At 41.2% G+C, this 23,946-nt stretch overlaps 1 protein-coding gene across 1 annotated transcript in view; it reads left to right on the top strand.

The window, feature by feature from the left end:
- The window catches only part of BABAM2 (BRISC and BRCA1 A complex member 2), a 326,004-nt gene that overhangs the window by 64,950 nt on the left and 237,108 nt on the right, over positions 1 to 23,946 (top strand). The window contains exon 4 of the mRNA XM_054024102.1: positions 4,418 to 4,512. Coding sequence (XP_053880077.1) covers positions 4,418 to 4,512 — 95 coding nt within the window. The remainder of the gene's footprint in view (positions 1 to 4,417; positions 4,513 to 23,946) is intronic.

Below are 23,946 nucleotides of genomic sequence, written 5' to 3'. Positions count from 1 at the left end.
CTTCTTGTTTATAATGTCACCTGAAAGTGAGAACAGGCGTTCACATGGCACTGTTGTAGCTGGCGTTGCAAGATATTTACGTGCCAGATGCGATTAAGATTCATACGTCCCTTCATGCTTCAACCACCATTCCAGAGGACATGCTTCCATGCTGGTGATGGGTTCTGCTTGATAACGATCCAAAGGAGTGCAGACTGATGATGCATGTTCATTTTCATCATCTGAGTCAGATGGAACCAGCAGAAAGTTGATTTTCTTTTTTGGTGGTTTGGGTTCTGTAGTTTCCGAATCAGAGTGTTGCTCTTTCAAGACTTTTAAAAGCATGCTCCACACCTCGTCCCTCTCAGATTTTGGATGGCACCTCAGATTCCTAAACCTTGCGTCAAGTGCTGTAGCTATTTTTAGAAATCTCACATTAGTACCTTCTTTGCATTTTGTCAGATCTTCAGTGAAAGTGTTCTTAAAACAAACAATGTGCTGGGTCATCATCCGAGACTGCTATAATATGAACTGTATGGCAGAATGTGGGTAAAACACAGAGTAGGAGACATACAATTCTCCCCCAAGGAGTTCAGTCACAAGTTAAATTAACACATTATTTTTTTAACGAGCGTCATCAGCATGGAAGCATGTCTTCTGGAATGGTGACCGAGGCATGAAGGGTCATACGAATGTTTAGCATATCTGGCACGTAATTACCTTGCAAGGCCGACTAAAAAAGTGCCATGCGAACGCCTATTCTCACTTTCAGGTGACATTGTAAATAAGAAGCAGGCAGCAGTATCTCCCGTAAATGTCAACAAACTTGTTTGTCTTAACGATTGGTTGAACAAGAAGTAGGACTGAGTGGACTTGTAGGCTCTAAAGTTTACATTGTTTTGTTTTTGAGTGCAGTTATGTAACACAAAATATCTACATTTGTAAGTTATACTTTCATGATAAAGAGATTGCACTACAGTACTTGTATGAAATAAATTGAAAAATACTATTTATTTTATTATTTTTACAGGAAAATATTTGTAATAAAAATAATAATATAAAGTGAGTACTGTACACTTTGTATTCCAAGCTGTAATAGAAATCAGTATATTTGAAAATGTAGAAAAATATCCAAAAATATTTAATACATTTCAATTGGTATTCTATTGTTTAACAGTGCGATTAATCATGATTCATTTTTTTAACCGTGATTAATTTTTTTGAGTTAATCGCTTGAGTTAACTGCGATTAATCGACAGCCCTAATCAAAACATTTTGTAGGATTTTACTGATTTAGTTAAATTTTAGATGAAAATTTATCAGAGCTCTTTGTTTACATATGGCTACTATATTACAATAGTTGAAACAAAGCACTTCCACCTGCTCAAAACAAAATGTTCTTTTGTGGGAAATTTCAACTTTCTGTTCCATCTTAATGGGCATAAAGTTGTTATTTCAATCAATGTAGCTGTTTTCAGATATGTTCCCTATCGAATTCCAGTGCAACATAGATTATAAATCATCATTATGTTTTGAAACACCATTAAACAGAAAAAATTGTGTAGAAATTCTTAGTGGATTGATTGAGTGGTTCAGGTGGCTAATCGTAGACTATAGAAACTTTCAGCTTTAGGTCACTGTTTCAAATCACTAAGAACGGTGTGAACGAAATTTGTTTCCATGTGATGGTGGTCTGGTGACTTACATAAAATGTGTTTGATGGTTTCTACTTCAGTTTCCAGTGGGCAAGCATTCGCATTAATAAAAAACAACAAAAGTTGCACACTAATTGGCAGGGAGACCTAGGACTGAAGCCCATCGTGACTGAGCTGCCTTCATCCCTATAATAATAATACCTAGCACTTACATATCATTTTTGACTGTAGAACTCAAAGTGCTTTACAAAGAAGGTTAGTGTCATTATTCCTATTTTACGAATGAGGGAAAGTGAAGCAGAGAGAATGCAGGTGATTTAACTAAGATCATCCAACAGGCCAACATCAGAACTAGGAATAGAACCTGAGTCTCTTAATCACCCTATCTACTGGACCACACTGCTTCTCGAGGTGGTGCCTTTCGATGAACGTTGACACATTTACAGAATTTTAGCAGTTACAGATCCTCCACATTTCCCATCCTCTACCTGTCCCGTGAATGAATAGAGGACATCAGGTTGCAGGGCTGTTTATCCAGTATTTTTCATCAGCACTAAATTAATACACACATTTTTGAAAGCTAAAAAACACCTAGAGGTTTTGTCTCTGTGTGGACAGAATTTTATATACTACTTTCCTGTCTTCAGTTTTACTATGCTGTATGGGTTTTACACAGGTGATAGTACATAACAACAGGTTTTAGCTGTTGGCTTCTTTCTTTTCATGCCTGCTGTCCCAAAAATCTATTTTACACGCAGAGCTCGTGGAGCTACTGCCTATTATATATCTTCAAATGGAGAATGGAGTAGTTCAGAAGCAGGGAAGAAGTACTGAATGCAGTTTCTTTCAAAGCCAGTTCCTCCTGTTTAGCTGAGTGTAGTTCTCTGAAAGTTTACATGATAACAATCACATCTTGATCTGTGTAAACTGTGAATTTTATTTGACATTTAAATTTATAGTACAAACTAGAATTTTTTAACCTACTGTAAGCAGTCATAATCTTGCTAAGTAGTTTTGTTACATATTTTGAGATATTTAAGATGGGAACTCCATGTCAGAGATTGTGACCTAATTAATAGTCTTATTTAATTTCAGATGGCATTAATACACATTCAAAATAACATATAGTCCAGCTCTTTAGTATTTCCATTATATTCTGTTCCACTCAGTCAGGATGTGGTTAGTTGGGATGATTCCAGCTGATCTATTACGTCCTCTCCCAAATATTGTTTGCTGGGGAAAACCACTGCATGATAGGATGATAGGACCATTCCAAATCCATGACACTATCTGTTTAATACCCAGATTTGAATGACAGTCTGTGTCTCAGTCAATATAGATAGTAAGGTCCACAGAGATTTATACAGAGCTTAGAAGCTCCGTACCTCCCTTAATTCTCACAGAGTTTACTAACTCACCTTAATCAAGAAGGCTGCTTAAATGAAGCGACTTCTACTGTATAAAGATTTTTTTTCTTATCAAAACCAGCATTAAAGTAGCCTAATGCATGGGGCTGTTGGTGTCATTTAACAAGATGCCTAAAACAAGTCAGTAAACTCAGGAATATTTAATGCATTTTAAAATGTTTGTTTTGTAGTTCTCTGTTCATGTGCAATGAGTGTGTTTTGTGCGATGTAAACAAAATGAAAAGCCTTCTTTTGAAATATGGTTATTAAATGTAGAAAGTGCTATAAAAAGGATACCAAGGAGTTCATATTTTATTTCCCTGATATTTAAATCATATGTAGTCAGTTTACAACTGCAGTGATGATTTTTTTCCTCCACAGCTGTCAGCACTGAAAACCTAGGTCCAACAATTAACCCGGGATCGGCAACGTTCGGCTCGCGGCTCGCCAGGGTAAGCACCCTGGCGGGCTGGGCCAGGCCAATTTATTTACCTGCTGACGCGGAAGGTTCGGCTGATCGCGGCCCCCACTCGCCACGGTTCGCCGTCCCGGGCCAATGGGGGCAGCGGGAAGCGGCGTGGGCCGAGGGATGTGCTGGCCGTGGCTTCCTGCCGCCCCCATTGGCCCGGGACGGCGAACCGCAGCCAGTGGGGGCCGCGATCAGCCGAACCTGCCGCGTCAGCAGGTAAATAAACTGGCTCGGCCCGCTAGGGTGCTTACCCTGGCGAGCCGCGTGTCGAACGTTGCCGACCCCTGAATTAACCTGTGTTCTGTCTCTTATGTCATCTTCAGTAATAGGTAAGTACCATTTGCAGAATCCCTAACAGTTTTGTGATAATTCTTGAGACAGTATTGTTTCCGGTTTCCTCTCCCAATATTCACTGCATTGCAAATTTGGCTTTCTGTATGTCTACCTTAGGGTTTTATTCTGCCACCCATCACCATAGTACCTGAGTGCCTTCCTTATAAAATCAATAGCAAATCAACAGGTTTTCCTTGGATATGACTCACAAAAATACATAAAACAGATATCCTGGGCATTAATTTTTAATCACTTAATATCCCAGATGTGCTGCTTTGAAGAAGGTGCTATTTTAGATGGTTGCTTTTCTAACTATATCAGTGCTTCAAGGTATCCCCTTCTGGGATAAGCAGTGAGAAACCAAGCAATAATTTGTTACATGTTTTCTGTACCTGCACAGGAAGATGCAGTGCCTTCAAGAATTAACTTTATCATCCAGTACATCTGATAGTTGTGTTTTGCATATGACTTCTGTTAATTGAAAATTGACTTACTGCATTTTTCCTCTGCAGTACTTAGGATTTTGGGGATATGAAGTGGAAATAAACAGTGTTTTTCACTTATTTTTATTTCAGGGGATATAATTTTCAATGCCCACTACCCAGAGCTACCACCAGATTTTATCTTTGGAGAGGATGCTGAATTCCTGCCAGATCCCTCTGCCTTACATGTGAGTACAGCTTCAGTGTTTTTGTGATCATTATGTGCTGGAGAGAGACTTGGCTTTTGAGAATGGCTCAACAATAGGAATTTGCTAACAATGCAGATTTAAAAAAAAATCTTTTATTTCACTGTCATGTGGGTATGTAGACACTCTCTCCACTTTAAAACCATAATTATGGAGTCAACTAAATCATTTAATTTAAAAATGTTTTAATCAAGATAAGACATCACATTCCACGTATATAATAATTTAAAATGTTCTACAGTACATACCTGTTTAAAAAAAAAAATCAGTTGCTTCTATTTAGCACCTGATAATTTTCTTTCTATTTAGCACCTGATTTGCTTCTTTCAGCAAAGGGGTAAACCTTTGCCTTGCCTTTAAAACATTATTTGGATTTTGGCAGAGTTTATTTCATGGCAGAGAATGAGGTATGACTGGGTTGGGCTTTGGCATTAGTCTGTATTAACACCAGAAAGTGTGGAAACCAGGTGGGAATATATTGTAGGCACCATTGAGTCAGTCAAGAATCTGAAAACTTTATACTTATAATGAAATGGTGTTGCAGTAAAGACAGAAGCATGCTTTGGGGAGGGGAGATAATAAAATCAGCATGTTAGATGGGTAATACTTTGTTGCACAGTGTTGCTAGTGTGGAAGAAAAAATACATACCATAGCCAAGTACCATAAATGCGAAATATACTGAATATTTAAAATTAGTCTTTAATAATAAAGCCTTGTACCTAGAAGTGAACTTTGGTTGGGTACTTGTGATACTTCTAACTCTGATATAGTAGTCACGTTAGTGTGCCTCCCTTATCAGACAAATATGCCTATAGCAAGGAGTTTCAGTCTTATTCGTGCTCAGTGGCTAACATAAGCAGTTCTTCTTACTTCTGTTGTAGTGTTTTAAAGCTCAAATTAAATTTTCAGTTTTTGCTAAATATTTTTTAGCTTACTGACTTCTTCTGTTTTGTTTCTAGTTCTATTCTCTTGTGAATGATACATAATACTAAGGAATCCATTAGTCATAGATACAGTCCATATTGATCCATTAGTCATCAGTGTGTTAACAAAAATTCTGCTGGAAATGCTAAAATGGGTTTGTTCTGGGTCCTCATTTTTTTTTCCCCTCTGGGTCACTGATCTTTTCAGCTAACCAAGTGCTTTGTAAGTTCTGTACCTAATTCTGTATGTCTGAAACTTGAAAGATGTCATTGGGATACCGGACATGTTTTGTCTCTTAGTCTGAGGCTGCAGAGTGGCTAACAGGTTATTTTAATTCATCTGACTAGCTTATTTGCTAGCAAGGAGTATCTATTTGTTATATTTTGGGATGTCTAACTTAAATTTCTTGATAGTTGGAATGTTTCTGGGACTTGGCAAATGGACTGTTGTTAATTTAAAACTGTCATTCATAAAACGGAAAGCACCAATTTCTTTATTACTGTTGCTTTTAAAACACTGAAAAATAAAAGGTAAAACATGATTTAAAAGGGACAGCATTTTTTGTACAGGGGCAAAAACGTCTGTCTACCACATAGAAAAGCTGAGTGCTTTGTTTAAATGGATCTAAGTTGTTTTGTACCATTACATCTGATCAGGAATTTTATTTTATTATGGCCTTTATACATGCTTGGGCTTTTGAAGGCTGTCTTCTTAATATTCACATTATCTCTGTTCTCAAGCAGGATGCAGTAATCCAGTACTAACCGGATTTTATTAATTGTGGGCTACAGGGAAGTTAAATCAAATATAAAGAAGAATATGCGTTGTAATAAGTAGAGTCTAAAATGTATTTTCATAATCTTTAATTGATTTCTTAAATTCTAGTAATTTTTACCCCTTAGTTCTTGTTTCACACTATTCCAAGCTTCTCAGTGGTGCTTATAGCAACATCACTTAAAGGTTTGTGTCTCCATCACGTACATACTCTTTACTTTGTATGTCATGTAACACACTTTTTGCTGTATTAAAAAAAAAAAGATATTTGCAGCAAACGAGGGATGAAATACTTCAAGGGAATTCTGGGCATCTTGCAGAAGAAATATTTATATAAAATTCATTGGTAATTAAGTTGTGTGATACATTTTGACAAAGTATGGTATATCACCTTATCTTTAATGTAAACAGGAGTCCGTGGTCATGTCAACCTAGTCATTTAATCTGTCCAAAGCCGCCTCCTTCTTAACATGTCCCTTCTTTACTTATCTACCTTTTTATCATGCAGCTCACCATCCTCTTTGCTCCTCAGAGATGCCAGCCTCAATGGCTGTTTGTCCCTTTCTCCCACAACCACCGCTTTTCTTTCTTCAGTGTCACTTTCTACACATGGAACCTCCTTTCTGAGCTGACCACAAAGCTTCTGCACTGTGGAAGCTGGCTACTCTGGACTGCTACTGTTCGGTCGCTATCCAGTTCAGAGTGGGAAAGTTGACCGTTGGACCCGTGTTGATAGAAGTGTGCAGGGCCATTCATCACATCCTGCTCCAAAAGACCATGACTATGGGTAACGTGCGTGACATTGTAGATGGCTTTGCACAAATGGGCTTCCCTAACTGCGGAGGTGTGCTAGATGGCATGCATATTACAATTCTGGCACCAGACTGCCTAACCACCGAGTACATTAATCAGAAGGGGTATTTCTCTATGGTTCTCCGGCGCTTGTGGATCACCGTGCGCGTTTCACGGACATTAATGCAGGCTGGTCCGGAAAGGTGCATGACGGAGGCATCTTTCGGAACACTGGCCTGTTCAGGAAGCTGCAAGCAGGAACTTTCTTCCTGGACCAGAGGATCACTGTAGGGGAAGTCGAAATGCCCGTTGTGATCCTTAGAGACCCTTCGTACTCCTTAATGCCATGGTTTATGAAGCCATACACCAGGCACTTTGACAACATCAAGGAGCAGTTCAACATCAGACTGAGCAAGTGCAGAATGACTGAGTGTGCTTTTGGCCATTTAAAGGCCCGCTGGCGCTGCCTATATGGGAGGCTGGACCTGGCCGATGACAATATTCCTATGCTTATAGTCGTGTGTCTCCATAATATTTGTGAAGGGAAGAGTGAAAACTTCACTCAGAACTGGACCGCTGAGGCTCAGTGGCTGCAATTTGAAGGCAGCAATTTGAAGTTGAAAGCCACTAATATTTGTTGCTATACTCGGGAGTGCAGTGCTTTTAATACTAGGAGGTGATTGTGACTGGTGCAGACAATGCACTATGAAGGTTTAAGAAAATTGCCAGTTGCTTTGCAGGGCTCTGTTTGCTTTCAATTAATAGAATAAAGATTTCTTTCAAACCAACATAATTCTTTTATTAAAAACCAACAACCGGAGGAGAGAGACAAACAAAAAACCCCATCAGCACTGAGGGGGATGGGGGAAGGGAAGATCCCAGGAGGTGTGGAGTCCCAGGACAGTTAAAGATTTGTGTATGTCCAGGGATCATATCCAACCTTCTCCTTTGGAGTACAGAGCAGTGGGTACTGTACTTTAGCAGGGCTAAACAGCAGAGGGATGGGTATTGAGTGCAGTGGGTACTGGGAGTCCCCAGTGCTGGACTGTGATGGGGGAGAAGTGGAATGCCGCGGATACAGACTGGAGCCAGGAGGTTGATAAAAGTGTGCTGGCAGTGTCTGGGGGGAGAGGGGGTTGCATGGGAAAGAGTTTTGCGACAGTGGCTGCAGGGGAGGGTGGGTGTGGAGCTGCTCAGTTTGCAGTGCTAGTATCGCCTGGAGCATGTCCACTTGGCACTCCATAATATTTAAGAGCCACTCCATGGCTTCATTCTGGTGCGCCACGTTTTCCTTTCGGTCCCTTGTATCGCTGTCCTTCATTTCCTGTTTTTCGGTCGCAGAGTGCAGCTTGACCTCACGCAGAAAGTTCTCCTTAGGTCTTCGTGGCTGTTTTCTAATTCTGCGCAGCCGTTCAGCCAGCTGTAACAAAGAGGGAGGCTGGGCTCCCAAGGTCATATCTGTAAAGCCAAATTTTACAGAAGCAGTATTGTTTGCAACACACTGACCACTGATTCAATTATTTAAAACACAGCCAGCATTCACATACTTGTCACTAACTGGCTGACCCCAGGCAAGCACACATGAGTCACAAGACCCCCAAAATGGTGAGTAGCCACAGGGGAAATCAGTGTCCCCAGACCCTACTGTACATTGGGCATGTGGCTCTTGGGGAGAGCCAGCACTGTAGGGTGGGGGCCTTATAATTATTTCTGTCCCCATATTTTTCCACAAGCTGTGTTCATTATGGAAGATATCTTGCTGCTGAGGGTGAGCGGGAAATAAAGGGAGAGTTTTCTCCAAGACTGTGGCTTCTGCACTGGCCCTTATGCGGCCCACCTGTGTGGAGCAAGTATTCTCTTTTCCCCCCGCCCCCAGCTCTCCCCGTGGCGGCAGAGTGGCACAGGAAAGTTACCATTAATGGGGCAAGAAACAAAGCAGCTCTGCCAAAGAACCTGCAGCAGCAGATTGCCCAGTATGTCCATAAGAGTTTCCTGGAGATCTCTGAGGCGGATTCCCGTGAAGTGAGGGAGTCAATCAACATCCTGTTCCACTGTTCAGACTCGGCATGTAGTGGTACATGCATCATACAGACACAAGCCTGCTTTCTGAAACCCTCCAGCCCCCAACGACTCGCTTCAGCGGTTCCCAAAATCAAATCCACTTACCAGGGGCCTCCTCTCCTGTTTGTGCTTCGCCAACATCTGACAGCTGTGACTGGCTAGCCTCCTCCTCGGTAGAGAAGAGCTCCTGGCTGCATGCATCTCTGACCTCCGAGTTGTCCTCTACCTCTGGGTCTCCCGCCCCCTCCACATCCTTGTCCTCCTCCTGGCTCAGTCTACTATTGACTGGCACACGAGCCACCAAAGTATCCACAATGGCCTTGGCAGTGGAGGTGGGGTCGCCACCGAGTATCGCATCCAGCTCTTTGTAGAACCGGCAGCTCGTGGGCGCAGCACCAGAGCGGCCGTTTGCCTCCTGTGCCTTGTGGTAGGCATTCTGCAGCTTCTTCATTTTGACCCTGCACTGCAGTGTGTCCCGGTCATGGCCCCTTTTTGTCATGCATTGTGAAATCTGTCGGTAGGTATCATAATTCCTATGGCTGGAGTGCAGCTGGGACTGGACAGCCTCCTCGCCCCAAAGCCTTTATTTTAGATTGTTTTGTAACTATTGTATATTAATGAAAATTTGTAAAAATCCTTTAAAATTATTGGTTGGAAGGTGGTTTATAAGTTCAAAGTATTATTAGAAATGAATATTCATATGGTTTTATTTTCATTTCTAAAATATACCTTTCTTAATTTATAGACTTACATCTCATATTTGTGTTTATATATTTAAAATATAAAAAAACAGCTTCCCAGGATGTAAATAATAAAGTTCTTCCTCTCTTCTGTGTTTGTTATTTTGAATAGGAAATACTGGACATGTATTTAACAAACAATAACAACAAACATTCCCCCCTCCCCCACACCGCCATGTTTCACTGTATTCAGATAAAAATTCAATCGGCACGAAAACAGATTAGTAATTTGTGTATATAGATTAGATTATTTTGGAGCTCATTACTTTGATGCCAGTGTAAATAACAAGAATTGTTTGTTATGTTAGCCTTGTTATTTGTTAGTGTGAGCCAGTCAATAATTGAAGTGCATACATGAAATGTTAACCCTGATTTTCCGATATTTTTGAAGTATGCTTTGCTTGGTGGGACGTAGACAATGGCATTATGGCAAAAGTTACCTTTTGAATTGGACTAGGATTGATTTTTGATATCTTAACTAACTGCCACTATTTGGTAGAGATTTGAATCCCAGTAGACTCTATTCAGCCATTTAGTCTACTGACATACATTAACTGAGCGATGTGTTGTTTACTTATGAAGATCTTTCATTGAACCTTGACTTTTTAAGTTTTGTATCTTCTCTTTGTGGACATTAAAGATTCCACAATCCTTATTGTAATAGCAGATTCTGTCTCAATGTATTTGGGCAGAATTTTCTTCTCCTTTCTATAATGTGTTGTCCTATACCTTAAAGGTGGCCGCATTTCAGTGGTTGGAGAAATTATTCCTGTATATATTTCAAGATCAAAAAGAAGAATTTTATTAGAATCTTAACGTCTGCATGTTTGATAGAGCTTTTGCAATGAGGCTATGTTAAATCTCCTAAATCAGCTTTACTTGACTAAATCCATTTTATTTTTCTAGTTTGCGGAGTTGAGGAACTCTGGCTTTGGTTTAGCACTTTTGTGTCTATGTAAATATGATTCCCATGGTGCACTACATCTTTGTATGTAAATTACGTAATTTTTGCTCTGACCATTTAAGAATTTAGTATCTTCAGATATAGTATCTGGGTATCTTTTTGCTAAGTTTCAGAACGCATTTATATTTTAAACCTATATTCTTTGTTGTGATTGTCTCAATATGAACACTTTTTCTTAAAGGAAAAAATGAAAGCCCGTCTTTTTCCAATGGCAGCATATGGGTTTAAAGGTGTCAGGAGTACATTCATTTTTTGTAGGCATTTAAAGACAGGAGCACTTTGATTTAAATGCTAGTCTAGTGAGTTTACAGTTAGGTTATCAGAAAGGATAGGATTAGTCCAGTTATGACACTTCTGTTTTTTGAGTCACTGGTGCGTTGTTTGAGAATAGCATTGTCTTCTGTTTTTCATATGTTCTGTACATGATGATACATGGGCAAATTCATGGTTGTTTGGATGATGGTAACTGTAATTTCCATACTTTCTAAATTTTTGTGTTTATTTTTAGCGCCCTGCAAATCTGCGGTTATCCACTTTCTATTCGCAGGTATCCGTGGACCATGTTTGCAGATTGAAGATCAGATGGGGATGCAAATTTTGTATCCGTACATGGCTCTATTTATTTTCATGTTTAATCTTAACTTTGCTTGCGATGTCTCTTAATGATTTTTTTCCCCTTTCTGTTGTTTATATATATTTACAAACCAAGTTGCAGGTTAGCTACTTTTGTTTGTTTTGACTGAGCATTTCTTAAAGGCTTTTAAAAACATTTCAGAATGGTTCAGTGAATCATAGAATATCAGGGTTGGAAGGGACCTCAGGAGGTCATCTAGTCCAACCCCCTGCTCAAAGCAGGACCAATTCCCAACTAAATCATCCCAGCCAGGGCTTTGTCAAGCCGGGCCTTAAAAACCTCCAAGGAAGGAGATTCCACCACCTCCCTAGGTAACACATTCCAGTGCTTCACCACCCTCCTAGTAAAATAGTGTTTCCTAATATCCAACCTAGACCTCCCCCACTACAACTTGAGACCATTGCTCCTTGTTCTGTCATCTGCCACCACAGAGAACAGCCGAGCTCCATCCTCTTTGGAACCCCCCTTCAGGTAGATGAAAGCAGCTATCAAATCCCCCCTCATTCTTCTCTTCTGGAGACTAAACAATCCCAGTTCCTTCAGCCTCTCCTCATAAGTCATGTGTTCCAGACCCCTAATCATTTTTGTTGCCCTCCGCTGGACTCTTTCCAATATTTCCACATCCTTCTTGTAGTGTGGGGCCCAAAACTGGACTCCAGATGAGGCCTCACCAATGTCGAATAAAGGGGAATGATCACGTTCCTCGATCTGCTGGCAATGCCCCTACTTATACAGCCCAAAATGCCGTTAGCCTTCTTGGCAACAAGAGCACACTGTTGACTCATATCTAGCTTCTTGTCCACTGTGACCCCTAGATCCTTTTCTGCAGAACTGCTACCTAGCCATTCGGTCCTTAGTCTGTAGCAGTGCATAGGATTCTTCTGTCCTAGGTGCAGGATTCTGCACTTGTCCTTGTTGAACCTCATCAGGTTTTTTCTGGCCCAATCCTCTAATTTATCTAGGTCCCTCTGTATCTAATCTCTACCCTCCAGCATATCTACCACGCCTCCCAGTTTAGTGTCATCTGCAAACTTGCTGAGAGTGCAGTCCACACCATCCTCTAGATCATTAATAAAGATATTAAAACAAAACTGGCCCCAGGACCGACCCTTGGGGCACTCCGCTTGAAACCAGTTGCCATCTAGACATGGAGCCATTGATCACTACCTGTTGAGCCCAACGATCTAGCCAGCTTTCTGTCCACCTTACAGTCCATTCATCCAGCCCATAGTTCTTTAACTTGGCGGCAAGAATACTGTGGGAGACCGTATCAAAAGCTTTGCTAAAGTCAAGGAATAACACATCCATTGCTTTCCCCTCATCCACAGAGCCAGTTATCGCATCATAGAAGGCAATTAGGTTAGTCAGGCACGACTTCCCCTTGGTGAATCCATGCTGACTGTTCCTGATCACTTTCCTCTCCTCTCCTCTCAGTGTTTCATAATTGATTCCTTGAGGACCTGCTCCATGATTTTTCCAGGGACTGAGGTGAGGCTGACTGGCCTGTAGTTTCCTCGGATCCTCCTCCTTCCCTTTTTTAAAGATGGGCAGTACATTAGCCTTTTTCCAGTCATTCGGGACCTCCCCCGATCGCCATGAGTTTTCAAAGATGATGGCCAATGGCTCTGCAATCACATCCGCCAACTCCTTTAGCACCCTTGGATGCAGCGCATCCAGCCCCATGGATTTGTGCTCATCCAGCTTTTCTAAATAGTCCTGAACCACGGGGGGCTGGTCACCTCCTCCCCATACTGTGCTGCCTAGTCCAGCAGTCTGGGAGCTGACCTTGTTTGTGAAGACAGAGGCAGAAAAAGCATTGAGTACATTCGCTTTTTCCACATCCTCGGTCACTAGGTTGCCTCCCTCATTCTGTAAGGGACCCACACTTTCCTTGACTTTGGTCTTGTTGCTAACATACCTGAAGAAACCCTTCTTGTTACTCTTAACATCTCTTGCTAGCTGCAATTCCAAGTGCGATTTGGCCTTCCTGATTTCACTCTTGCATGCCTGAGCGATATTTTTATATCCTCCCTGGTCATTTGTCCAATCTTCCACTTCTTGTGGAACAGGATTGTTTAAGAGTCCCTCTTAAATTTTCAAACTGTGCAGAGACTCTCAGACCATGCTACTTCCCTTTCCATTCAGGATAATTAAGATAGAACCATACAGGGTCATCCTATAATATAAATTGCTCTCTTCTGGGTGGTCTTTTTGGAATGAGTTACTCTATGGGTCCTCACACACAAAACCTCTGACATGACTCAAATGGAATGTTTTCTAAAACATTAATGGATTCTTCCTAAATTTCAAAAGGCACTGTGCCCTCTACACCAGATTTTTGTCAGAGCCAGACTCAGAATGGAGTTGAGCAAGGATGTGTTTTTCCTAAAGAGAATTCACAGGCTCTAGTTCTTGCAGCACTACATCCATTTTAGTCCAGCAAAAATTTGCAAGCATATCTGTCCTTGATATCTTTAGGTGGTGATGCTTTCTACATTTGGGGGTGTCCAGACATCTTGGAGAAGATTAGTGTCCAAACACTTTCACTATGAGCTAACTGGGAGTAAGTTAATGTACAAAATATATCCCTAGCTCTTCACAACTTGGAAGCTGACCATCTCAATATGGGGTAGAATTTGGAAAGTTAAGTCAATACACCTGAATAATACTGGTGAAATATGATCATATGATTGTATTAGAATGTGCTCCGCTTTTTATAGAAATGGACCAAATTTCTAAATTGGGTCTAAATAAGAGCTCTGACCAAGATTGCTACCAGTACATGAACTAAATTAGTGAGGGAGGATACACTTACAATCTCTGTTCTCTATCATTACTGCTCCTGCCTAAAACCATTTCTCTAGCCAGAGCTTGTTTTCCTTTTAGTTGGTGTTTATTGGGCTTATGTATTGTTTTTGAATTAATATATTGTTTTTTCTTAAGCATTTTAATGCTAGATTTGCAATTTTACTTTTCACTGAGGACTCTGTTGCCTTTGAAAATATTTTTTGTTTTTGTGCTGCGCTTGGATGTCTTTGGGGTTGAGCACTTTAAAAATAAAACTTATTTTTACTCTTACTGATTCTGAAACCTGTTCCAAATTTGGTTGGGGGGAGGGGGAGTGGAGGTGGGAAGGTGGTTAATTATTTTTTAAAATGTGAAAAGCTCTTCTACTAAAAACATTTGAAATCTACATCTGGTCAGCAACTGTATGCCAGACTTCACCCACGGAAGCTTAAAAGAGCCAAGATATCTAAACCTGAAAATCTGGATTTATAATGGAGGTGCCAGCTGATTATATTTTGAATAACAATTTGTCCAAAATAGTGCATGTAATTTGGGTGTATATAGCACAGAGAAACTTCAAAATCTAATTTTCTAATTTTACAAAACATTGTTTGCTTAGTCATTGAAAAGATATCAACAAATTAATTGTTAGAATATGTCTGATTTTTTGAAAATGCAATATTTGTTGATGGAAGAGGATAAATCAGAAGATTGTCAGTGGGATAATAAACCTTTCACCTTTAGGTTGTTGACTCAAACCAACCCAGATGATATTTGTTGCCTTCTCTCAGTTGCTTGGTTGTCTGTGGGCAGTGCGGTTCTGAGCACTTATATTATTCTCTAAACTGTAGAAATGCTCTGCTTGAGTCAGTATTGAGACACAATTGTAGAGCAGTACGACACCTTTATCTAATATTAAATTGAGTGAAAAATGTAAAATACAAATAAAAAAATATAGAGAGAGAAAGAGTATAATTCTACGTTCCTTGTGTGCCCGTAAATCCCATTAAACTCAATTTGGGTGCAAAACTGTATTTTATCAAAAGTTTACTTGCTATATTTAAAAAAAAATCCTACACAAATGTATATTTCCTTTCTAGTTTTTTATCTTGAAATCACACACACAATGTTTTTATAATTTATAATGCAATAATATTTCATTGCATTTTCAAAAATAAATTAGTAACTTCTGGGTCCTGGTTCCCCCAGCACAGAGTAAATAGGTAGATCGTATGCGGTGAGGCAAGATAGTCAGTGAGCCTTGTGTACACTTTAAAATGGTTTGCTGGTATAGATATACCTGTATAACTATCCTGGATAACCCCCTAGTGGAAACACAGCTTATACATTCTAAGAATGTCCAAAAATCACATTTCTCCTTCCTCATCAGAAGGATCTGCTATCCTAAGGCCTCTTTGTACGGATACATCTCAACCCAAATCCATTTTTACTGTTGGCCTGGCACATGAAAGGAATATGCTGAAAGAGCTAGACATTATCAAGAGACACAGGAAGATCCTATTAGCATCCAGAAAGAAATTTTCCTCGATAGCATACTGGTGTGTGTGGGAGTGCTTTTCTCAATGGTGTACTGTGAAGAAACTCTCTCCTAAGATATCTGGCACCCCTTTTGTTCTGTGTGTGTTTCTTGGGTGGTGGTGGTGGTGGTGGGGGGGGGTTCTTTTAATTTCCCTTAAGGTTCAGGCCTCCATTCTTTGTAGGAGGATGGACAGGAGGCTTTTCTATGGGCTCCCATCTCCTTGCCCTCTCTTCTTCTGGACAATCAAGATGCTAAAGGAGCACTCAAAGATGATAAGGCCATTACGGAGAAACTAAATGAATTCTTTGCATTGGTCTTCTCTATTGAGGATGTGAGGGAGAGTCCCAAAACTGAGCCATTCTTTTTGGGTGACAGATCTGAGGAACTGTCCCAAATTGAGGTGTCATTAGAGGAGGTTTTTGAACAAATTGATAAACTAAACAGTAATAAGTCTCCAGGACCTGATGGTACTCACCCAAGAGTTCTGAAGGAACTCAAATGTGAAATTGCAGAACTACTAACTGTCATCTGTAACCTATCATTTAAATCCACTTCTGTACCAAATGACTGGAGGATAGCTAATGTGACGCCAATTTTTAAAAAAGGCTCCAAAGGTGACCCTGGCAACTACAGGCCAGTAAGCCTCACTTCAGTACCAGCAAATTGGTTGAAACTATCATAAAAAACAAAATTGTCAGACACATAGATGAACATAATTTGTTGGGAAATAGTCAACATGGTTTTTGTAAAGGGAAATCATGCCTCACCAATCTACTAGAATTCTTTGAGGGGGTCAACAAGCATGCGACCAAAGGAGATCCAGTGGATATAGTGTATTTAGATTTTCAGAAAGCCTTTGACAAGGTCCCTAACCAAAGGCTCTTAAGCGAAATAAGCAGCCATGGCATAAGAGGGAAGGTCCTCTCATGGATTGGAAACTAGTTAAAAGTTAGGAAACAAAGTGCAGGAATAAATGGTCAGTTTTCAGAATGGAGAGAGGTAAATATTGGTGTCCCCCAGGGATCTGTACTGGCCCCAGTCCTATTTAACATATTCATAAATGATCTGGAAAAAGGGGTAAACAGTGAGGTGGCAAAATTTGCAGATGATACAAAATTGCTCAAGATAGTTAAGTCCCAGGCAGACTGTGAAGAGCTACAAAAGGATCTCTCAAAACTGGGTGACTGGGCAACAAAATGGCAGATGAAATTCAATGTTGATAAATGCAAAGTAATGCACATTGGAAAAGATAATCCAAACTATACATATAAAACAATAGAGTCTAAATTGACTGTTACCACTCAAGAAAGAGATCTTGAAGTCCTGTTTAGGGTGACCAGACAGCAAGTGTGAAAAATCAGGACAGGGGGTGGAGGGTAATAGGAGCCTATATAAGAAAAAGCCCCAAATATTGGGACTGTCTCTATAAAATCGGGACATCTGGTCACCCTCATCCTGTTCATACATATAAGGTTTGCATTATCCCTTTGTGCCACAGCTTTGCTCTGCAAGCTTATGTTGAGTTTCTTGTCCTCTATGACCTCTAGATCCTTTCCCAAGTCATTGCTTTCCTGGGTAAATTCCCCCCCTCCCTTCTGTAGGAATGGCCTCCATTCCCTTGTTCCTAGAAGTATGAATGTTCATTTTTCAGTATTAAAAAGCATTTTTGCTTAAATGGGCCCAGCGTACCAAGCGATCTATATGACAGACCCATTGTCATTATGTAGCTTTCTACCAGTCTGTCATGCACAAATTTTATCGGCAGTGATACTATATTTACTTCAGCTCATTGATGAAAACGTTGCATAGCATCAGGCCTAATTATGATCTCTGCGGAACCTCATTAGAAACACTCACATTTGATGATGATTCCTCATTGACAACCACTGTTTGAGGTCTATCAGTTAGCCAGTTCTTAATCTATTTAACGTGCTCCAGAATGACATGTGGCACTAAGTCAAAAGCCTTATAAAAGTCTAAGTATATTTCATCTACTCCGTTATCTTTATCAACCTAACTTGGAATTGCATCAAAGAATGAAAGCAGGTTTGCTTGACAAGACCTATTTTCCATAAAACCACATTGATAGCATTAATTGTATTCCTATCTCTTAATGCTTTATCAATTGAATCCCACATCTGCCTTTCCATTATTTTGCATGGGATTGATGTCAGGCTAACAGGGCCTATGATTATCCAGGTTATTTTGCTTGCCGTTCTTTGAATATTGGACATTAGCACTCTTCCAGTCCTCTGGAATTTCCCCTGTATTCCAAGGTTTATTAAAAATTATCAGCTGGCCAAATACCTTCTCCAGCTAGCTTTTCTAGGACTCTTGGGTGCACATTTTGGGCCTGCTAATTTAAAAATGTTTATCCCTAGCAGATATTGTCTAACATCCTCCTCAGTTACTAATAGACTGGAAGATACTTCATCGACCTCATATGATACAAGTACATCATCCAGCTTCTTTCCAAGTATAGAATAAAATTATTCATTAAATGCTTCTTCCTTTTCTGCATCATTAACCATTTTACCTGTTTTCTTCATCAGGATAGCTCAGTGGTTTGAGCATTGGCCTGCTAAACCCAGGGTTGTGAGTTCAGACCTTGAGGGGGCCATTTAGGGATCAGGGGCAAAACAACAACAAACTGTCAGGGATAGTACTTGGTCCTGCTAGTGAAGGCAGGGGACTGGACTCGATGACCTTTCAAGGTCCCTTCCAGTTCTATGAGATAGGTATATCTCCATATATTATTATTATTTGGATAGTTTTCTGAAAACATCCACTCAATGTGCAGTGGCAGTCAAAAAAGCAAACAGAATGTTGGGAATCATTAAGAAAGGGATGGATAAGACAGAAAATATCATATTGCTTCTATATAAATCCATGGTACGCCCACATCTTGAATACTACATGCAGATGTGGTCGCCCAATCTCAAAAAAGATATATTGAAATTGGAAAAGGTTCAGAAAAGGGCAACAAAAATGATTAGGGGTATAGACCGGCTTCCATCTGAGGAGAGATTAATAAGACTGGGACTTTTCAGCTTGGAAAAGAGGTGACTGGGGGGGATATGATAGAGGTCTATAAAATCATGAGTGGTATAGAGAAAGTAAATAAGGAAGTGTTATTTACTCCTTCTCATAATACAAGAACAAGGGGCCACCAAATGAAATTAATAGGCAGCAGGTTTAAAACAAACACAAGAAAGTATTTTTTCACGCAACGCACTGTCAACCTCTGGAACTCATTGCCAGAGGCTGTTGTCAAGGCCAGTACTATAACGGGGTTCAAAAGGGAGCTAGATAGATTCATGGAAGATAGGTCCATCAATGGCTATTAGCCAGGATGGGCAGGAATGGTGTCCCTAGCCTCTGTTTGCCAGAAGCTGGGATTGGGTGACAAGGCATGGATCACTTGATGATAACCTGTCTGTTCATTCCCTTTGGGGCACCTGCCATTGGCCACTGTCAGAGGATAGGATATTAGGCTTGATGGACCTTTGGTCTGACCAAGTATGGCCGTTCTTATGTTCTCCTTGAAGATTTTGCCTGTACCTCCCTGGAGCTTGAATTTAGTCCTTCAGTTCCTCTGTCTTTTTCTCTTTTAGCCCCTTTCATATATTTTCCCCTCTCTTCCTGGAAGGTGGCTTCTTAGAGGGTTTAGGCACTCTTACTTGTGTATCAATCTTTATGGTTTCCCATGGAAATAAAATGGTCTTATGTATGTGCCTCACTTTTCTCCCCAAAGTTTTGGCCTCATTTCATCTTAATCAGGACATAGTTTAGCCAAACATTGACCCTAATCTCACACAAAGAATGGAAAGGCTGTAGTACAATCTGCATGTTCATATGGTTCTAAAGTTCAGTTTGGATAGAATATAAGACTTTAGGCTTCTAAATCCCTTTTCCTTCTCTTTGAAGGGCAAAGGAAGACTGTCTGGCTTCCAGATGTGAGTGAGCCAGATGCAATACTCTTTAAAGGCCTATAAAATTACCAATTTATCCTCTTTAGTCTTCACTGAGGCTCACTTTACAAAGGTAACATTGGTCTTTTCATCTGAGATAGGTGAGTCTACTGTAGGAGAACTGTGCAGCATAGGTATCTTCTTGCACGTGACCTGTAACTATTACAGACTGGATGGCTTTGCTTCAGTAAATGTGACCTTTTGAAAGCTGCATTCTTTGTGTAACAATTCAGTAGGCCATTCCCAAGCCAACTATCCCTACTATAGTTGTTTTGGGTAGGGTTACCATACGTCCGGATTTTCCCGGACATGTCCGGCTTTTTGGTCCTCCAATCCCCATCTGGGAGGAAATTCCAAAAAGCCGGACATGTCTGGGAAAATAGGGAGGGGTCGTGGGGCTTGGGTCTGGGCTGGAGCCGGAGCCGCTGGGGCTGGCCGTGCTCGGCCGCCGGCCGGCGCCGCTCGGCCAGGGACGGGACTGGGGCCAGGCTGGAGCCGCTCGACCGGAACCGGGTCCGAGCTGAGCCGGGCCGGAGCTGCTGGGATCGGGGATTGGGGTGCTTGGTTGCCAGCCGGCGCCGCTTGCCCGGGGCTGGGGCCGGGCCGGAGCTGCTCGGCCGGAACTGGGGCCCGGGCCGGGCCGGAGCCGCTGGGATTGGGGCTGGGGGTGCTCGGCTGCCGGCCGGCACCGCTTGGCCGGGGCCAGTGCCCCGTGGCCTGAGCCGAGCTGGAGTTGCTAGGGCCGGAGCCGCCGGGGCTAGGGCGGGCCAGAGCCGCTTGGCCGGGGCCGGTGCACTTGGTCGGAACTGGGGCTGGTGCCCCAGGGCCCGAGCCGAGCCGGGCTGGAGACGCTGGGGCCAGAGCCTCTTGGCTGGGTCAGGCCGCCGGAGGTAGCCACTTGGCCGGGGGGGGCCGGACTGGGCCGCGGCTCCTCATGCCCCCGCTGCCTGCCTGCCTGCCTGTTTCAGGCTTCCCGCGAACATTTGATTTGCAGGAGGCAGGGGAGGGGAGGAACAGGGGGTGGAGCGTTCAGGGGAGGGGGCGAAGAAGGGGTGGGGTTGGGGCGGGGGCGGGGCCGAGTTGGGGCCGGGCTGGGGGTGGGGAAGGGGCGGGGTTGGGGCGGGGCCGGGGCCCCGTGGAGTGTCCTCTTTTTGGAATATTAAAATATGGTAACCCTATATTTGGGAGTCCCACAGTTCCTCATAACTGGCTTCTTTATTGTTTAAAAAAATAAATTGGGAAAGTATCTGTTGTGGGATCTGGATAGCTACAGCAACTTTGCCTATCCCATTTTGAAAATTTGTTAATGGGGAGTGCCAAACTGATCCCATTTGTTCTTGCTTATGGAGTTGGGAGACAGAAAGAAGTTTCTTACCTCATTTCTTTCTGGCATAGATTACATCCTGTTGGCTGGTTAGAAGACCCTTTATTATGGGAAGTTTTAAACTTTAATTCTAATAAAAACCTAGTTTTTCAGCACAGGAAGTACATAGATGAGGGGAGAGAGTTTTGGCCCATGACTGGACTCCCTGATAATACAAATTAATAATAATAATAATTAATAAGCATCAGAGCTTAGTTAATTGAAGGAGGCCAAAAGGAGAGAGACTCCTTTGTGCTATTCTGCCTAATCTGAATATAAGAAAATACATATTCATTCTGAACTGGTGGAATGTGGGACCTAGAAATGTTATGAGAAAATATTTCTGTTTTTGAAACTGCTGCTTTCTGCCATTACATTAATGTCACTACCCTTTCCATAGCAATACAGCTAGGAGGGTTAGAAATTGAGATAAAAAAAATAAGATGTTAAGACTTAATGTACAGACTGAAAAAGATGCTTAGCCCCATATGGCTGTTTATAAGAAGAATGTTTGGGAAAAAAAGTTGGAAATATCAGCATCTTTAGGGGAAGTAATATATTATCAGTTAGTCATGAATAAGAAGAAGGGAAAAAAACTTAATTGTAAGATTAGTGAAGTTGTGAATCTTCATTTCAGCAAAATAAAATATTGTGTAAGCAGCATTTTAGTAGAATCTGAAGAAAATGTACTGTAAAGGAAACTAGCTTAAAATAAAATGATTCTGGCCCTGAAGTGTAATGATATTGGCACAGCACACTCCCTTTCCTTGCAAGAACTCCAAAACAGTAAGGAGCGGGTTGGCTTGGAGGCAGCAGCTTGTTAGCTTTCTGGAAGCACATTTGCAAAGTTTAAAAAAAAATCAGGAAAATCAAATCTAGCACAAGCCTTTTTGAACTGAGAACTCATTTAAATTCACCGTTTTGTGCCCTTTAGATTCAAGTTGTTGAACCGTGATAATTCATTTTTCTGCAGAGAAAGTCACTAGCTGCTTATGAATATGCAAGCAGAACAGCCTTTTAATTTAACTGATTACAAAAGGTCAGTTAAGAAATAAATATTCAGTCTGATAATGCTGTTTTGGATTTAGATTAATTTTTATGTTTGTGAATTCTGCTCCCTTTTGTAACATATAATTTTTAGAAGGGAACATTATAATTTGTTTTATTGTGTCCAATATGCTCTAGAAATTCTTTTGATTTCCAACATTTTATTATGTAGGCAAGAGTATTATGCAAAAAATGTTCTATTTGGGGCCATCCTGTCAAGCAATGTACAGATTCGGGGCTATTGCTGCACATGGAAATGGAGCTACTCTTTAATAGTTTATGAATACTGTATGTTGACCTGGTTATTGGGATGCTCACTGTATGAATATATTGGTTTAGTTTAATAGCAATCTATAAAGAAAAGCTAGCAGGAAGAAAACAGTGGCTCAAGATAGGTCACCACTAGGTAAACATTTGAGGGTTGTTAAGAGACAATGCCCAAATTGTTAACTGTAAAGATTCTACTTCCTGGCTCCAGCCAGTTTACAGAACTTGTTTTGACAAGCATGAAAAGCTCAGGTACTGACAAAAGTAAAGGACTATAGCAGTTTAAAAAGAACTCCCTGTCATGAGGGTGGGGTTGCTATTTAAAGAGTTGTTCAGGAAAAGCAGACTGGGTAGCAACTGGGTGTTTGAGGAAGCCAGGCATGCCCAGGCTACATCAGGGGATGGTATGCCTTCAGGCAAGATGTATGTAGACTGTTTGTTATCTTAAGGATCTTGTTCTCTAAATATTTTGTTCTAGTGTTAAAATAATACTTTGGTTTTGAGAAGCCTGTCTGATTTCTATATACACCACTGGTCATAGACTCTCCCCAAAGAAGAACTGCAGGTGCTGAATCCAGTTAGATATGCATAGTTGGTAGACTGTGTCCTGGGTTGCAATACCCTGTGTAAGTGTGGGAGAATTGTGAAATTCCACCCCAGGAGAGGTAAGGAGACAAGGCCAGACACCTGAGGGCGTGTACTCAGCAAGACCAGGAAGTGGACAGAGGTGCCTTGACACCTTCAAGTGTGACAACTGTTCAGGAGTCATTAGTAAGAGTCTTTTGATGTCCACAAACTGCACTTGTTTCTTGTTTAGTGTGCGCATATCAAGATCTCACTATTAACATTTAAAGCTTTAAATAATGTATGATCATGCTGCCTGAAGAACTCTCTACTGTCCTCTGTCTCTTGTGGCAGTGTACATTAGCAGGTTTAGGGCTTATTATAATCTTGAAGGAAAAGGAGGTGGGTCTGCTGTCAGAGAGAATCTGCAATTTGGGGATGCTCTTCTGGGGCCATTGTGGTATTACTTGCTCATCCAAAATTCTTAGTAAGCTCACTATGTGTTTCAAGTGTTCAAGGAATTCAGGATCAGGCTCTCCTGGACATACAGGACAAGTCTATAGTATCTTTCTAGTGAAGATGCCTTGTATCTTTATCAGATGAATTATTTGAAGGGGTGGGGCATATTTTCTCTAGTACAGAGTTTTGTGGGCAATTTCCCCCCCCCCACTTTTGCATTTGCTTTATTTGTTCATTTATCAGGACTCACAGTGTGGCCAAGGATAGGATAATCAGACGTCCTGATATTAGGGCCTTTGTCTTCTACAGGCACCTATCCCAATCCCATCCCAATTTTTCACATTTGCTATCTGGTCTCCCTAGCCAAGGAGGGGAGGCAGAAAGCATGATGGAAGATAGTATAAAAGGAAATGTGTGGCAAAAACAATTGAATAACTTTAGAATGATGAAAAACTGATACGGAGCATGACCCCTGCATTAGTGTAATCATATTGTTTCTCCTGAGAAACCCAGCTGGTGGTTCATTGT

The sequence above is a fragment of the Malaclemys terrapin genome, chromosome 3 (genome assembly GCF_027887155.1).
Source record: "Malaclemys terrapin pileata isolate rMalTer1 chromosome 3, rMalTer1.hap1, whole genome shotgun sequence".
NCBI lineage: Eukaryota > Metazoa > Chordata > Testudines > Emydidae > Malaclemys > Malaclemys terrapin.
This window is presented reverse-complemented; position numbering and strand designations above follow the sequence as displayed.